The sequence below is a fragment of the Neoarius graeffei genome, chromosome 1, assembly GCF_027579695.1.
Source record: "Neoarius graeffei isolate fNeoGra1 chromosome 1, fNeoGra1.pri, whole genome shotgun sequence".
NCBI lineage: Eukaryota > Metazoa > Chordata > Actinopteri > Siluriformes > Ariidae > Neoarius > Neoarius graeffei.
This window is the reverse complement of record NC_083569.1, coordinates 64,266,978-64,283,209: the sequence shown is the minus strand read 5'-3', so window position 1 is coordinate 64,283,209 and position 16,232 is coordinate 64,266,978. Positions and strand designations below refer to the sequence as shown.

Here is a 16,232-nt window from a genome sequence, read left to right as displayed (position 1 = left end):
CCCCCCACCGAGGGAAACCAGAGCACAAAACCGTTCACGACAACCATAGTCCCAAAGTCAGCAAGTCAACTGCAGTCCTAAAGTCAGTAAACTACTCTGTAGCCTGCTCTAATTTGCCATAGTAATAAAACCAGAAATGCTATATTTTTAGAGCCTGCAACAAATGGTGTAAGTGGTTAGCACGGTCGCCTCACAGCAAGAAGGTTCTGGGTTCAAGCCCAGCGGCTGTGGAGTTTGCCTGTTCTGTGTGGGTTTCCTCCGGGTGCTCCGGTTTCCCCCACAGTTCAAAGACATGCGGTTAGGTTAATATGGGACGGCCTTGGGCTGAGGTGCCCTTGAGCGAGGCACCTAACTCCCAACTGCTCCCCGGGCGCTGTTAGCACGGCTGCCCACTGCTCTGGGTATGTGTGTGTGCTCATTGCTCACGTGTGTGTTCACTGTTTCAGATGGGTTAAATACAGAGAGGAATTTCACAAGTGTGTGATGAATAAAGTTGTTCTTTCTTTCTTTCTTTCTTTCTTTCTTTCTTTCTTTCTTTCTTTCTTATTTCTGATTTGGATTGTTTATGACAGATTCAGCAAAGCCAAGATCCAAGATTCAAAGTAGGTAACATTTGTATGTTACATGTTTTAATAAATTATAATGGTTTCTCAAAAAAAAAAAATCCAAATAACAGCCAACATAATCTAAACTATAGGTTATTTTCCCCCATTCACCTTTCTTTAGATGGACCCACCAGCAGTGAATATGTTTGCATGAAAAGAAATCTCACCAATATTCTGAGCGCAATAAGGGACCATACTGAACATGAACAGACAAAAGATGGTGTGAAGCTCCAAACAGACGAGCCCATAGGATCCACAGAGTCACCCCATGAAATCCCACACTTTACTGTCTGTTCAGAGCAGGACGGGACCAGTCCAGATGGATACCATTCCCTCCTGTCCTTCCTAGGCAGACGTAATCACCGGCCTGAGTTTCAGCTTCTCTATGCCGCCTACCCAGAATTCCTGCTGTTGCACTTCCAGGGCCACAATGATGAGGAGGAGCTGGTAGCCTATTTAGGTGTTGCTCGGGAAATGTCAAGAAAAAAGCGTATGTTGTGGGCACAGAGCAGAATCTGTTTCCTCTTGGGACAGCTGTGTGCAGGAAGGTTGAAGTTCTCCCAGGCACGCGTCTATTATGAGGAAGCCTTGAGCGTGCCCAGAGACTATTTCACAGACACGCACCTTCTCTCAGCCATCTATTCTAACCTGGCCTTCATCCATCTCACACAAAAAAATGCAGAGAAGTATATCGCTCTATCTGAACGTTTTGCTGCTTTATTGATGGCAGTCTGTGACTGTTTATCTGGCACAGAAGACCCTGAGGTGTTGAAGTTTGCACTGAAAAAGGCAGTTCTGTCTCAGAACAAACCTGCAGAAGCCCGGATCTGTTTCCTGCTAGCTAAGTTTTATCTGAAGTTTGGAGAAGGTTTGAGTGCAGTGCCTTTCATCGAACGGCTACAGATTTTGGCTGACGAGATGCCTGGAGCTTGTGATGAGATGCAGAGTCATGGATTTTTACTCTTAGCAAGGCTTTATAGTGACTACGGTCTTCTTCACCTAGCTGAGAGCTCAGCACAGCAAGCATGTCTCCAGGTGGGTTTTACACGATAAATGTGAAGGAACTGTGTGTTATTACATTCATAAATTTCATTTTTATTTCATTCTTGCACCCACACAGATGTCTTCCTCAGTCACTGATTGTTTCTGCAGCGTCTCTTTGCTGTTAGAGAACAGCCGAGAACTGTATGGTTTGGACATCCCAGCACAAGTGGCTCCGTGTTTGACTCGAGCTGCTGCTTTAGAATCTGCTGATCTGGAGCCCAGCCTTTCACATGCCTATGCCCTGTGTCTGTCTTGGCTCTTCCACAAGCATGACATGCCTAAAAGGGCACTTCAGTACCTGTGTAGGTTCCTCAACCATTCCTCTGCTACCACACTTAACCAGCCTGATGCCAGCGCGATTCTTATCTGGCTTGCATGGTTGTATATCTGTGACTTGCAGCACCACAGTGCTCTGGATGTGCTGGACACAGTCCTGTCCTCCCTCCCTGAGCACTGCACAACCCAGCTGGAGGGTGTCATCTATAATATACGTGGCATCACTTTGAGGCTCGCTGGTGATGTAAAACAAGCTGCAGAGAACTTCCGCGCTGCAGTCGATGTCTGTGAGGAGTTCGAAGACGGGCAGAACTGGGCCATAGCACTGGCCAACTTTGGCTTCTTGAGTCTGCAGGTGAATGCGAAGAGGGTAGCAGAGGAGCAGCTCACCCAGGCAGTAAAGCTGTTCTCTGAGCTAGAGGAGCAAGATCATGAGCTGAACTTTGTTGTTGTGCTTCTAGAGCTTGGGAAGCTTTATGTCTCGCAGGGTTTTTGTGAGAAAGGGAAGCTCTGCTATGAGTGGGCCCTGCTGATTTCAATACTCTATGATAACTCAGAGGGTAAGTAAGTACTGGTTATCATTATTGGCAGTTCTGTTTAGCAGCATCAATAAAAATAGCTATAGATAAAGAAAAATATTTTGTTTTTAAGAAGTTGCTATTAATGAAAATATGGATGGAATATAGATACAGTATATGTGTGTCTCAGCTGATTTTGTAGTTCTTGGAATGTGGAAAAATTGTCCCCTTACTTAAAGTAAAATGTTTTTGAATATCAGCGTTCATAATAAACCTACAGATTGTTATTCTAAAGATTATGCTTGAGCCAGGGCTTATAATACTCCCTGTATTCTAAAGGACCAGGAAACTTTTAGAGATAGAAGAACGAAATAACTGGAGCTCACTCAACCTGCATTTTAGCAATGCCAAACTGGCCTTTCAGCATATCTGTGAAAGTGTAGAGTCCAAAACAATGTACATTTCCCCCCCCCAGTGTATTCATTGAAGAGGTTTACATCCCATTTATGGTTCAAATTGACACATACTACAACTTCCAGTCGAGCACTGAGAAAGTGTAGGAAATACTAAAAAAATATGTTGTCTAATTCTCATACCCTGTATGTTATTTTAATGGAAGATTCCTTTATTGGATTCTTTGAGAAATGGGCACTCTATTTTATAAAACCTACAGTGGTGCTTGAAAGTTTGTGAACCCTTTAGAATTTTCTATATTTCTGCATAAATATGACCTAAAACATCATCAGATTTTCACAAGTCCTAAAAGTAGATAACGAGAACCCAGTTAAACAAATGAGACAAAAATATTATACTTGGTCATTTATTTATTGAGGAAAATGATCCAATATTACATATCTGTGAGTGGCAAAAGTATGTGAACCTCTAGGATAAGCAGTTAATTTGAAGGTGAAATTAGAGTCAGGTGTTTTCAATCAATGGGATGACAATCAGGTGTGAGTGGGCACCCTGTTTTATTTAAAGAACAGGAATCTATCAAAGTCTGATCTTCACAACACGTTTGTGGAAGTGTATCATGGCACGAACAAAGGAGATTTCTGAGAACCTCAGAAAAAGCATTGTTGATGCTCATCAGGCCGGAAAAGGTTACAAAACCATCTCTAAAGAGTTTGGACTCCACCAATCCACAGTCAGACAGATTGTGTACAAATGGAGGAAATTCAAGACCATTACTACCCTCCCCAGGAGTGGTCAACCAACAAAGATCACTCCAAGAGCAAGGCGTGTAATAGTCGGCGAGGTCACAAAGGACCCCAGGGTAACTTCTAAGCAACTGAAGGCCTCTCTCACATTGGCTAATGTTTAATGCTCATGAGTCCACCATCAGGAGAACACTGAACAATAATGGTGTGCATGGCAGGGTTGTAAGGAGAAAGCCACTGCTCTCCAAAAAGAACATTAGCAAACTGCAAACGAGTAGCAAAGATTATGTGGACAAGCCAGAAGGCTATTGGAAAAATGTTTTGTGGACAGATGAGACCAAAATAGAACTTTTTGGTTTAAATGAGAAGTGTTATGTTTGGAGAAAGGAAAACACTGCATTCCAGCATAAAAACCTTATCCCATCTGTGAAACATGGTGGTGGTAGTATCATGGTTTGGGCCTGTTTTGCTGCATCTGGGCCAGGACCACTTGCCATCATTGATAGGACAATGAATTGTGAATTATACCAGCGAATTCTAAAGGAAAATGTCAGGACATCTGTCCATAAACTGAATCTCAAGAGAAGGTGCATCATGCAGCAAGACAACGACCCTAAGCACACAAGTCGTTCTACCAAAGAATGGTTAAAGAAGAATAAAGTTAATGTTTTGGAATGGCCAAGTCACAGTCCTGACCTTAATCCAATCGAAATGTTGTGGAAGGACCTGAAGCAAGCAGTTCATGTGAGGAAACCCACCAACATCCCAGAGTTGAAGCTGTTCTGTACGGAGGAACGGGCTAAAATTCCTCCAAGCCGGTGTGCAGGACTGATCAACAGTTATCGGAAACGTTTAGTTGCAGTTATTGCTGCACAAGGGGGTCACACCAGATACTGAAAGCAAAGGTTCACATACTTTTGCCACTCACAGATGTGTAATATTGGATCCTTTTCTTCAATAAATAAATGACCAAGTATAATATTTTTGTCTCATTTGTTTAACTGGGTTCTCTTTATCTACTTTTAGGACTTGTGTGAAAATTTGATGATGTTTTAGGTCATATTTATGCAGAAATATAGAAAATTCTAAAGGGTTCACAAACTTTCAAGCACCACTGTACTTTAGAAAATATGTATAAATTTGAACTTGTCTGTCATCTTAAAATTAATATGAAAAGTTCTGATTTCAGCTTTGTTGACATCACCCTAAAAAACTGCAGAATTTTTTTTTAATTGAAAATTTCTTGTTGCAGTGATGGTCATAATAATGTCTGCTGTGCACTTTTATCAGAAATGGTGAAAAAAAAAGCTGAAAAGCACCTTTTTTTCTTTCTTTAAACGCTTATGAGGAAAAGTATAAAATGATAGAATTACGGGTATGTTTTACACATTAAACAATTACACATGCAGTAAAAAATTGCACATTGCATATTTTATTCAACAACTAATCAGAAAATATAAAAATGAAGTTACACAGTAAATATATGAAGACATGTTTTGTTTACAAGCCTCAAATCAAAATTTACTCAGGCTGGTGGTGGTGGTACAGTACAAAATAGGCTACCTGGTCAACATTTCTAAAATCATAGTCCATGTTTTTCCGTAAATGACAGTCAAACATTCAAACTTTTGATGGTATTCTTAAAAGTTTTTAAAAATAGCAACAAACCCCCCCAAACAATTGTTTCATTTTTTGTTACCACAATTGAATAAATAAATAAATATGTTAATTGCATATACATTAACTGTACGGATATAATTTAATCTTGTAATAATTTCCCTGTTAAGGCCAACTGCAGGCCACCCGTCACCTGTGCCAGCTGTATAGTGAAGTATGTCCTGATGAAGTTCAGTGTATCATCTACAATGAACACCAGCTGAACCTGCTGCAGCAGACAGGCGACAGAACCCTGGAGGCAGAGATATTGGAGAAGATCAGCCTGCTGTACCTCAGCCTGGGCACAGAGAAGTGAGTTCATATGATGAACAGCTCAGCTGAATGTTATTGCATCATACAGCTATTACATGCGATGTGTCATATTACATGTCAACATTTTAGACGTGGCAGAATGTAGGTGAGAAATCCTGCGTTCGACAGTCTAAAACTCCTTTTTGTTGTTATGTCTTAGAGCAAATAGATGTGCTTTGGACTACACCAAAAGGAGTATAGGGATCTACATCGACATGGGGAGGAAGAGGGAAGAGGCTCATGGCTGGCTCCAGGCAGGAAACATCTACCACGTCCTCAAACAGACTGAGTTGGTGGATCTGTATGTGCAGGTAACATTAACCCTTTGATGCAAAACATGGGTCAAAAGTGACCCGGCTGAGTTTTTATCTTCTATATCTTTGCAATAAATTAATTCCATCATTCAGTATTCAAGGTATTCCTCAATTAACTTGTTTTTGATCATCATACATCCTTATTTTATTTTTTCCTTTCTTACTTTTTGAATAAAAACCCTTTTTGTATCACTACCCTTCTAATGCACAACATGGGTCAAAAACAACCTGCATTCATTTTCCAGGTTATTTCATGTATGGCTGAGTGTTTCTATGATATACTTTTGAAATAAATTCATTTTGTCCTTTACTTTTCCAAATATGCAGTAAATATCTTGTTTTTGTTTAGCACAAATCATCATTTTTATTTTTCCTTTCTTAAGTTATGAACAAGCACAGCTTTTGTAATTCTACATCAAGTTTACACACATGGGTCAGAAACGACCCGCATGCATTTACTACAGCGTTTGGTGGGAACTGTGAATTGTGCTTGTGTCAGACATTTCACAGCTCAGCACAGCGCCCTTTGCCCATCTAATACATGGAAGTAATGTTTTTCAATTGTTCTAACATTACCTTAGAAAAAAATTGATTATGTTTAGGTTCCCTTGAGAGTGAGTAGATTACTTGTCAGAAAGTTACAAGTAATTACCATTAGCTACCGAGCTGTTGACATATTCTACTTTAGTTAGCTGATTTTATTGTAGTTGGCTTAGCTAACTACATAGTTAATAAATAAATAACTGGCCCCATTCACTGCTAAAGTAATTACTTGAAACAAATTATTATTATAGTATTAAGATATTTAATTTTAAATCACACTTGGATGACCCATGTGTCGTAATATAAAAAGTATTTTTGTTCATAAAGTAGGAAAGAAAAAATTAAATTAATGATTTGTGGTAATTAAAAACAAGATATTTAAAGAATACTTGGAATATTCAATCATAAAATAAATTGATTTCAAAAGGTAGAGCAAAGAAAAACTCAGTCAGCATGAAATAACCTGGAAAATGAACGCGGGTCATTTTTGACCCATGTTGTGCATTAGAAGGGGTGTGCATATGTTTTGCATCAAAGGGTTAAATTGGCAAATTATGTATCACTTCTCAAAATGAACAGATTTAACTTTTCTTGTGAAACATTAAATTGGTACTGGACACTTCAGTGTGGTTTTCGAGCTGTAAATGAAATGATATGACTGTACCGTGATGACACATCAATGCTGGTGTTAATATTGACAAAATTATCATGATGATAAAAATCGCCCATGTTACGGTTTGAAAATGGCTCAAAATGTCACCTACTGGTTAAAATCATCCTGAACTTTCCAACGCCGAAGCTGGTGTAGAGTCGATCTTTTGGTACTTCTCTATGCCCATCCATCCATTATCTACAGGGTCGCAGGCAAGCTACCATAGAGCCTATCCCAGCTGACTATGGGCAAGAGGCGGGGTATCACAGGGCTGACACATAGACAGACAACCATTCACACTCACATTCACACCTACGGTCAATTTAGAGTCACCAGTTAACCTAACCTGCATGTCTTTGGACTGTTGGGGAAACCGGAGCACCCGGAGGAAACCCACGCAGACACGGGGAGAACATGCAAACTCCACACAGAAAGACCCCCCATCAGTCACTGGGCTCGAACCCAGGACCTTCTTGCTGTGAGGCGACAGTGCTAACCCCTACACCACCGTGCCGCCCTTCTCTATGTCATGATTGTTTTTTTGTTTGTTTTTTTAACGAATGTTAACCCTCTCTAATCAGAGGTGGGTGGCCCACCTCCCCCAGGCCCTGTCTTTGAATGAGAGTCTGTGAAACTTATTTTCAAATATTTGCTGATCGATTCTCTTCATTCACGGGAGAATTGACCCTGGATCCCCCCCTCCAGAATCTTCCTCACTTTTTAGCATTTTTCAAAATTATGCACTGAGTAACATCACACTTTAACAAATCTGTGCATAGTTACATGGTATGAAGGGTCTGATGAGAGATTATCAAGGAACACTCTTACCTCTGACTGTAACAAAGCTCTGACACTGGAGAATCCTTCCAAAATTGCTAAATAAACATCTCACAGAAAATGTCATCATATTAGGGCTGTTATAATAATAAGTAAAATTTCTATAGCACCTTTCATAATCCCAAGGTTGCTTTATGTAGGGGGAGGGGGGACTAAGCAGTAAGTGAGGAAGAGAAATATTCATGGAAAAGATAAGTCTTCGGGGCGGCACGGTGGTGTAGTGGTTACCGCTGTCACCTCACAGCAAGAAGGTCCGGGTTCGAGCCCGTGGCCGGCAAGGGCCTTTCTGTGCGGAGTTTGCATGTTCTCCCCGTGTCCGCGTGGGTTTCCTCCGGGTGCTCCGGTTTCCCCCACAGTCCAAAGACATGCAGGTTAGGTTAACTGGTGACTCTAAATTGACCGTAGGTGTGAATGTGAGTGTGAATGGTTGTCTGTGTCTATGTGTCAGCCCTGTGATGACCTGGCGACTCGTCCAGGGTGTACCCCGCCTTTCGCCCGTAGTCAGCTGGGATAGGCTCCAGCTTGCCTGCGACCCTGTAGAACAGGATAAAGCGGCTACAGATAATGAGATGAGATGAGAAGATAAGTCTTCAACAATCATGGATGCTTTCTTGAATAACACCAACTGACTCCTGCAACTTGGTCCAGTATATATACACTGGAGTTTCTTATACTTTTATTTTACAAGGACACACCAGCCCTACCTACAGCACTAATGTCTCTTATAAGTTCTTATAAATATGTTTGTAAGAGTCAAATGGGGGCTCAGTTTTGACCTTGTGGTCACTTCGTTTAATTCTACTTTAATTATTACACGTAGATTTTACTGGGTAAATTCAGAATTGCATTTTTTAGCACTAACTAGATACTTTGGAACATACACTGATCAGCCATAAAATTAAAAACGCTGACAAGTGAAGTGAATAACACTGATTATCTCATTACAATGGCACCTGTTCGGGGGTGGGATTGATTAAGCAGCAAGAGAACAGTCAGTTCTTGAAGTTGATGTGTTGGAAGCAGGAAAAATGGGCAAGCGTAAGAATCTGAGCGACTTTGACAAGGACCACATTGTGATGGTTAGATGACTGGGTCTGAGCATCTCCAAAATGGCACATCTTGTGGGGTGTTCCCGGTATACAGAGCTTAGTACCTACCAAAAGTGGTCCAAGGGAAGGACAACCAGTGAACCGGCAACAGGGTCATGGGTGTCGAAGGCTCATTGGTTCGCATGGGGTACAAAGGTTAGCCCATATGGTCCAATCCCACAGAAGAGCTACTGAAGCACAAACTGCTGAAAAAGTTAATGCTGGCTAAAATAGAAAGGTATCAGCATAAACTTTTTCAGCAGTTTGTGCTTCAGTAGCTCTTCTGTGGGATTGAACCACATGGGCTAGCCACTGCAGTTGTTATTACAGTTACCATCATGTACAAACATTGCTGCACAGTAGTTGAACATTTGTACTTAAAATCATATAGATTTCAATAGTTTTTCACTTTGTATACCTTCCTCTCATGGACTATAAGAAAGTGGATCATCCATCCATTATCTGTAGCCGCATATCCTGTCCTACAGGGTTGCGGGCGAGCTGGAGCCTATCCCAGCTGACTACGGGCGAAAGGCGGGGTACACCCTGGACAAGTCACCAGATCATAGCAGGGCTAACACATAGACACAGACAACCATTCACACTCACATTTACACCTACGGTCAATTTAGAGTCACCAATTAGCCTAACCTGCATGTCTTTGGACTGTGGGGGAAACCGGAGGACCCGGAGGAAACCCACGCAGACACGGGGAGAACATGCAAACTCCACACAGAAAGGCCCTCGCTGGCCACTGGGCTCGAACCCAGGACTTTCTTGCTGTGAGGCAACAGTGCTAACCACTACACCACCGTGCCGCCCAGAAAGTGGATCAATTTTAGAAATACATTATATGCTGTGGCGGCACGGTGGTGTAGTGGTTAGTGCTGTTGCCTCACAGCAAGAAGGTCCTGGGTTCGAGCCCCGTGGCCGGCGAGGGCCTTTCTGTGCGGAGTTTGCATGTTCTCCCCGTGTCCGCGTGGGTTTCCTCCGGGTGCTCCGGTTTCCCCCACAGTCCAAAGACATGCAGGTTAGGTTAACTGGTGACTCTAAATTGAGCGTAGGTGTGAATGAGAGTGTGAATGGTTGTCTGTGTCTATGTGTCAGCCCTGTGATGACCTGGCGACTTGTTCAGGGTGTACCCCGCCTCTCACCCATAGTCAGCTTGCCTGCAACCCTGTAGAACAGGATAAAGCGGCTACAGATGATGAGATTATATGCTGTTTTCTCACCACAAATAACACACCCAGTATATGACCTGTAGCTCTGAAATTCCATGCAGTTAATTTCCATCTCAAAAGGTCATTTTATGCAGCAGAGAAACACAAAAATCTGAGGTTTTATTTTTGGACTATCGTGGACCTGAAAAATATTCCCTGATTGTAAAACAGCCCATGAACAATTACACAAGGTTTTTTTGTTGTTTGTTTGGGGTTTTTTTTTTGTTTGTTTAAATGTTTTAATGTACAGTAGAACATCCTCCATACAAATCCCTGTCTTTGAGTTATTACTAAGCATATCATACATATATTGGAATGACTGCATAAATATAAACCTCGAATTTTAATTTCAGTTAATGCCACTTACAGAACTGCTCTTATAGAAAATTAATCAGCACCTTCTGACCAGTCAGATATAAGAATTCAGCAGCGCTGTGGTATAATACCCATTGCTTAGTGTGCTGTTATATTTTCAAATTTAATCCCACAGAAGAGAGTATGTAGTAATGTTGATAACGTTTCTGTGTAATGTTAAAAGTAAATCACATAATCCCATGAAACTGCTTTCTCTTGTCTGTTTGAGTGACAGGTGGCGCAAGATATTGCTTTAAGTACAGGAGACACTTTATTCATTCTGGAGCTGCTGGAGGCGGCAGGGGACGTATTCTTTAACAGCACGCAGGACAGAGAGAAAGCTGTCTGCTTATACAGGGTAAGTCTGTCCGAACAAAAACGGATAAGTATGCAGGGATGTTAAAGAATTAACATGTCCTGTAAAGAATTAGTTTGGGCAGGGAAAATACTAAACTCGTTAGTTTGAGCTTTTGAGAATAATTTCATAAACAAGAAGCATATTCAGCTATACACTGTTCAGTTATATGTGAAACTACTGATGAAAGGACAACGATATTTGAAAATGTAATCTCAGGTTTTTTTTTTTAATTTCTTTAGTGTACTCGTTGTCATAGGGTTATGTAATGTACATGTATGAATAGTCCAGGAATGTGTAATATCCACTCACCGGCCACTTTATTAGGTACACCTATACACCTGCTGTTTGATGCAGTTCTCTAATCAGCCAATCCCTCGACAGCAGCACAATGCATAAAATCATGCGGCTACAAATCAAGAGCTTCAGTTAATGTTCACTTCAAACATCAGAATGAGAAAAATTGTGATCTCTGTGACTTTCACTGTGGCATAGGTGTTGGTGCCAGATAGACTGGTTTCAGTATTTCAGGAACCGCTGATCTCCTGGGGTTTTCACACACAACAGTCTCGAGAGTTTACACAGAATGGTGCGAAAAACAAAAAACACTGAGTGAGCGACAGGTCTGTGGGTGGAAACAAACGCCTTGTTGATAAGAGAGGTCCGAGGAAAATGGCCAGATTGGTTCAAGCTGCCAGGAAGGACATAGCAATGCATAGCAACTCTTTACAACCATGGTGAGCAGAAAAGCATCTCAGCATGCAACAGCAGGAGACCACATTAGGTTCCACTCCTGCCAGCCGAGAACAGGAGCCTTAGAATCAAGAACAAGTTCCTATTAAAGTGGCCGGTGAGTGTATTTGTGCAGTTTTAATATATGGTACAGTTTGAAAGCTGTGCGTGTGTGCGTGTGTCAGGACCGAGCCCTCCCGATTGCAGTGAAGACAAGCAGTGTGCGTTCTCAGCTCAGATTGAGCAATAAGCTAGCAGAGCTGCTGCTACAGCTGGGACAGTATGGGGAAGGTCTGGAGTATGCACAGACTGCATTAGAGATCAGTGTCAGTCTGGGTATGTAAAACTCTCTCTCTCTCTCTCTCTCTCTCTTTTGTAATTTTCTCTTTATTTAGCCATCAGGTCACATACAATAGAGGATATTATCCTTCCATTTCTCATTTCTTTCTTTCTTTACACAGTAGTTTCCTTTGCAAAAACTAAAATAGGTAAACAATTCAAACCCAAATAAAACCATTTCTAGCAGAGAAAACCCAAAAAATATCCATCCATAATCGTCACAACATTGTGTGCCTGGGCCATTTTTTGAACATTTTTATATACAATAAAAACAATTAGAACATAGGGGTAAGTTTCACTGTTTTCCTTAGAAAAGAATTAAAGAAAAAGAAAAGTGACATGCATGCATACATACATTACAGGAAGATGCCTCAAGCAAAATCTGATCTTAAACCCACTTGTTCAACATACCCAGTCCATCTAAGCCAGATTCTAGAAAAGTCGTCAGTCTTTATTTTGAGGGAGTAAGTCAACTTTTCCATTGTGTATATATCATGAATTACATCTAGCCATTCTCCTATTGTAGGAGGGTCTGACTTTAACCATCTTCTTGATATTGTTTTTTTACTCGCCACCAGTAGTATACGTAACAACTTTTTATCCCAGTAGTCCCAACAATCAAGTGAAATATTTCCTAAGTATAAAATGTCAAATCTACAAGGAATGTCTACTTCAAAAATCTTGTTCAGGTGAAAGTGGATGTCTCGCCAGTATGGTGTTATTATTGGGCAATCCCAGAAAACATGAAAGTGATTGGCCTCATTTGCCCCACAGGCCCTCCAGCAGGCAGTGCTAGATATTTGTGTGCGCTGCTGTAATGGTGTTATAAAAAATCTTGATAAGTTTTTCCAGCTACGGTATATTCACGCCATGTGTTTGAGCATGTTGTTCTCCATTGTAGTTTCCACAGATTTCCCCATTCTTCAGATATTGTAAGATTACCTTCCTTTTCCCATTTATCCTTAATATATAGAGTGTTGTCTGGACTAGCTTGACGTAATGCCTGGTACAATCTAGATACAACCTTCTTGCAAGTTATTGAATTATTAGCTCCCTGGAACACTTCTAAAATACCTGTCTTTTGCCCCTCTATTGCTCTAGCTATATGTTCCTGAAAGTATCTATCTCTCTCTCAACTCACAAACCCCACTTGTTGCATTTTGTATCTGCCGGGTTGGCAGAATGATTTAGCTTCACAGTTCGTGGGATTGTTCAGATTGAATTAATTTAACTGGTGCATGGTCACAATGATTACAAAACAAAGTAGGGAGTCAATCATGACTGAAACACGCGTTACAGTCATAGAACTGAAAACCATGGCCTTATGGTCAGAGAAGCAGCTTTGAGACCAAAAGGTTGCCAGTTTAATTCCCTGGACCAGCAGGAATGGCTGAAGTGCCCTTGAGCAAGACGCCTAACCCCCAGCTGCTCTGGGTATGTTGTACGTCACTCTGGATAAGAGCGTCTGCTAAATGCCTGTAATGTAATATAAAATGCATCAGTGTATTCGTAAAACTCAGTTTTGCGCACACAACTCTTTATTACTATTATATAGAAATAAATTTCCTTTTGCACTCCATGTTTCTCTTCTTCTCTTTCCCTCTTCATCCCCATACTTCTATGTCAGTCCCAGTGATGTGTACATGGTCTTCCATTCCTCAATATGAGCCCTTTTATTTCCAGTTAAAAATGATACTCATTGCACAATACACAACTGTTTTTAATCACGGTTTACTGTGCACACAGCTCTAATTTAAATACATTACCTCACTGCCTTTCCGTTTTATGCTTGTAGCTGACCGTTTGAACGAGCGTGTGGCGTTCCATCGGCTGGCTACGCTCTACCACTGCCTGAGCCAGTTTGAACTGGCCGAGCACCACTACCTAAAGGCCCTCTCACTCTGTCCCTCGCCCTTGCAGTTTGATGAGGAAGCCCTGTACTATGTCAAGGTCTATCAGACCCTAGGCGACATTATCTTCAATGATGTAAAGGTAAGAACCGAGTCCAAGGCTTATGTCTCAAAGACCAACCAGAAGAGGGCAGTATATGCAAGCTAAATTGGTAATCTATCAAGCTATGCTCTCTGCAGTGGCGTTATTTAATGTATTTAACATAGTTCATGTATTATTATTATTTTTTTTTTTTTAAAAGCTCAGATGGTATGGTGGTGCAGTGCCACCTCACAGCTCCAAGATTTGCTCCTGAGGTCAGGTTACTGTCTGTGTGGAGTGTCGCATGCTCTCTGTGTCGGCATGGGTTTCCTTTGGTTTCTGTCAACCTTCCAAAAACATGACATGGAATTAGCTATGCTAAATTGCCCCTGGGTGTGAATGTGTGTGTTTATGATGCCCTGCAATGGACTGGTGTCCCATTCAGGGTGTAGTCCTATGTCACAACCAGTTTTCCAGGGATAGCAATGGTTACTGAAGATGAATGAATGAATGAATGAATGAAAAGGAAGTTAAAATAGATTTTGAACCAAAAATAAAAAGTCCTGTATCAATAATATTGACTTTTTAATGAAACATGACTACGACATTGGGCAGCACGGTGGTGTAGTGGTTAGCACTGTCACCTCACAGCAAGAAGGTCCGGGTTCGAGCCCTGTGGCCGGCGAGGGCCTTTCTGTGCGGAGTTTGCATGTTCTCCCCGTGTCCGCGTGGGTTTCCTCCGGGTGCTCCGGTTTCCCCCACAGTCCAAAGACATGCAGGTTAGGTTAACTGGTGACTCTAAATTGACCATAGGTGTGAATGTGAGTGTGAATGGTTGTCTGTGTCTATGTGTCAGCCCTGTGATGACCTGGCGACTTGTCCAGGGTGTACCCCGCCTTTCGCCCGTAGTCAGCTGGGATAGGCTCCAGCTTGCCTGCGAACCTGTAGAACAGGATAAAGTGGCTAGAGATAATGAGATGAGAGGAGACTACGGCATTTCATAATAACATCCATCAATTTGTTCAATCACACATTATATAAAATGAATAACACTCTAAATAAAACTCTATAGAGAATTATCTCGCTTCTCTTTCTCCTCTCTCAGGACCCATTTGATGCAGCAGGTTATTACCACCTTGCCCTGGCAGCTGCCATGGACCTGGGCAATAAGAAGTCTCAGCTTGAGCTGTGCACTCGCCTGGCCACTATCTACCACAACTTCCTCTTGGATCGTGAGCTCTCGCTGTACTTCTACCAACGTGCCCGGGCCTTCGCCGCTGATCTTAATATCCGCCGCATCAACCTATCACCAGATCAGTTTTTCCACACCACATCCCAATACAGAGTCAGAGCCTCGCAGGAGACAAGCTAGACAACCAAACTCTACTGAGAAAACAGAAATCTAAACTGCACTCAAGCACAACAATATAATGTTTACAGTCTTCTGACCAGATGTTTTGTGGAGTGGTTCATTGGCTTTCCTTTGTGTTGACTAGCTTGCTGATATTTCAAGTTAAAAATCCGAACTGATTCAGTATTTGCACTGATTGCTTATGTTGCCCCAGGAGTCAATTTTGGCAAGAGTGTCAAGTAAAGGACAAAATGTAAATGTATTTAATACATGATTGATTGGAGAAAAAAAAAATCAATCCACATTAAGTAGATTAATATAATAAAAAAGAGTCTTTGTTTCTGTACATATCCATGGCACTAATTAACTATTTAATTTAGCATTAAGCCATTGCATTGCAACTTTATTGTGTGTGTGTGTGTGTGTGTGTGTGTGTGTGTGTGTGTGTGTGTGTGTGTAGAGGATATTACACAGTTGCGTGAAGATATGAAGTTTATCTTCAAGTGGTAAATGTATATTTCACGAATGAACACAGTGAATGACCGTGAAATATTTTTCAACATGAGAAGATAAGCTTCATATCTTTGTGCCACTGTGTAATGTCCTTTACACTACGTTCAGACTGCAACCTGAAACGACCCATATCCGATTTGTTGTGAAATCCGATTTTTTTGTTAGGCCATTCACATTACCAATTATATGAGACTTGTATGCGATCTCCAATATGAACGGAAAACGACCCAAAAGTGTCCCGCATGCGCAAATTGACACGTAATAAGCACATCGTGTGCTGTGTGTGTGAGTGAGTGAGTGAGAGTGTCTGTGTGAGAGGTTGTGTGTGTGTGAATGAGAGTGTCTCTGCGTGAGAGAGAGAGGGTGTGTGAGAGACAGAGTGTCTCTGTGTGAGAGAGAGGGTGTGTGTGTGAATGGGGCCATGGCAGCAA

At 41.5% G+C, this 16,232-nt stretch overlaps 1 protein-coding gene across 1 annotated transcript in view; it reads left to right on the top strand.

Annotated features, from left to right (window-relative positions):
• The window catches only part of LOC132888380 (SH3 domain and tetratricopeptide repeat-containing protein 1), a 43,803-nt gene extending 28,276 nt beyond the window's left edge, over positions 1 to 15,527 (top strand). The window contains exons 10-18 of the mRNA XM_060924437.1: positions 573 to 602; positions 727 to 1,640; positions 1,726 to 2,485; positions 5,391 to 5,571; positions 5,732 to 5,882; positions 10,815 to 10,937; positions 11,852 to 12,002; positions 13,801 to 13,997; positions 15,043 to 15,527. Of these exons, the coding sequence (XP_060780420.1) occupies positions 573 to 602; positions 727 to 1,640; positions 1,726 to 2,485; positions 5,391 to 5,571; positions 5,732 to 5,882; positions 10,815 to 10,937; positions 11,852 to 12,002; positions 13,801 to 13,997; positions 15,043 to 15,309 (2,774 nt within the window). The 3' untranslated portion in view covers positions 15,310 to 15,527. The remainder of the gene's footprint in view (positions 1 to 572; positions 603 to 726; positions 1,641 to 1,725; positions 2,486 to 5,390; positions 5,572 to 5,731; positions 5,883 to 10,814; positions 10,938 to 11,851; positions 12,003 to 13,800; positions 13,998 to 15,042) is intronic.
• Positions 15,528 to 16,232: the final 705 nt, after the last annotated feature.